At 36.8% G+C, this 1,632-nt stretch overlaps 1 protein-coding gene across 1 annotated transcript in view; it reads right to left on the bottom strand.

The window, feature by feature from the left end:
• Positions 1–487: 487 nt before the first annotated feature.
• ZW10 (zw10 kinetochore protein) overlaps positions 488–1,632 on the bottom strand; it is a 49,839-nt gene continuing 48,694 nt past the window's right edge. The window contains exon 16 of the mRNA XM_007936602.1: positions 488–608. Coding sequence (XP_007934793.1) covers positions 488–608 — 121 coding nt within the window. The remainder of the gene's footprint in view (positions 609–1,632) is intronic.

Below are 1,632 nucleotides of genomic sequence, written 5' to 3'. Positions count from 1 at the left end.
ACTCATCCCTTAATTCTGAAAAGCATTATTTATTAGAAACAAATATTCAAGGAAGTCTGCTGCGAGGCCAAATATGGTGCTCTTACCCCAAAAAAATATCTCACATTTGCTCACAAATTTTTACCCTGACTCTTGAAATCTTCTGGATTCCCTGGTCCAAGGTCACAGCCTACATTTACAAGGTATACAGTTCACAAAAGGCCCTGGAAGCAGCATGAAATATTGCTGCCCTACAGTTTCTTACTGACGGAGGGTAGCTAGAAAGTCAACAAATTGAGGTGCTTTACTGCACATCTTATTTTAACATCCAGTTCTTCAGTAAAGCCTCATGCAGTCCAGGAGGTAAGGTGTTTATATCTTATATAAAGTCAAACTTCCATGACATATTGGTTAACCAAAACCAATGGGTGATGCCAAGAAGCCTTTAAAGAATAATTATGCCAAAAGAAGAATCCACATAGTCAAGAGATGTTTTTCTCAGATAGACCTATTTAATCTTAGCAAGGGCAGCTGCTCTTCTTTCTGTGTTCTGGAACAAGGAACGAATTAAAGCTTTTACTTCACTAGAGGAAAATGCAGCCGCTAGAGGACCTTTTCCATCTGCCCATCTGCAAAACAAAAGATAAAATTTTATTTCATATTATGTGTCTGAAATATAAGCAAGATTTAACAACTGCTTATTTGATCCCAAATGTTTACTTTTTTAAATAGTCATCCTTGTTCCTCATGGGCCTCCCCTTCAATACCTTTGACCTGATCTGCCTATTACCTGCATTGGTATCAGCACAGATAGATGAAGAGACCAGGTTAGGAAGAGGAGGTCATTCTCCAATCCACACTCACTAAGCCCTGTCTGAACTTGAAAATTATGACCACATCCTCATGCCTTCTGCTCTACAACTACCTTAAACAACGAACCACAGGGAACACATAACTGACAAAGGACTGGTATGAAAAATAAAGAACTACCTTAAGTCAATAATGAAACAATAAGCAATCCAGTAAAATAAAGGGCAAAAAATATAAACAGGAATTTTGCAAAAGAAGAAATATGACCAAGGAAAAGATGCTCAACCTCATTAGAATTTGAGTAAATACAAGTTAAAATAACAACAAGCTACGATTTCACAGCAACTACATAAGCAAAAAATTTAACCTGATAATAGCAAATACTGATGAGACTACCATGCAACAGGATAAGTAAACTATTAAATATTTGTACAAGGGAATATAATACAGCAGTGAAAATGAACTGCAGCTATACAAATCACTATAAATGAATTTCAAAAACATACTGAACAAAAGAAGCAAGTTACAGAAGAGTTCATTTAATCAAAACAACAAGGCAATATCATCACACCCAGCATTAATAGCAAAGTTTAAAAAAAAAAATGTTGATGAGGGTTCATAGAGTAAGACTGGAACCCTCATACACTGCTGACTGTAAAATGGCACAATCACTGAGGTAAACGGTATGGCACTTCCTTAAAAAGTTGGAAATATAAATACTGTATGATCCAGCAATCCTACTATTAGGTATATGTTGTTGTTGTTATGTGCCGTCGAGTCAGCCCTGACTCATAGCGACCCCTCCTTGGGTTTCCGAGGCAGTATCACTACGGAAGTAGGATT

This window comes from Orycteropus afer, unplaced genomic scaffold (genome assembly GCF_000298275.1).
Source record: "Orycteropus afer afer isolate SDZICR_OR568_19922 unplaced genomic scaffold, OryAfe1.0 scaffold00036, whole genome shotgun sequence".
Classification (NCBI taxonomy): Eukaryota; Metazoa; Chordata; class Mammalia; order Tubulidentata; family Orycteropodidae; genus Orycteropus; species Orycteropus afer.
This window is presented reverse-complemented; position numbering and strand designations above follow the sequence as displayed.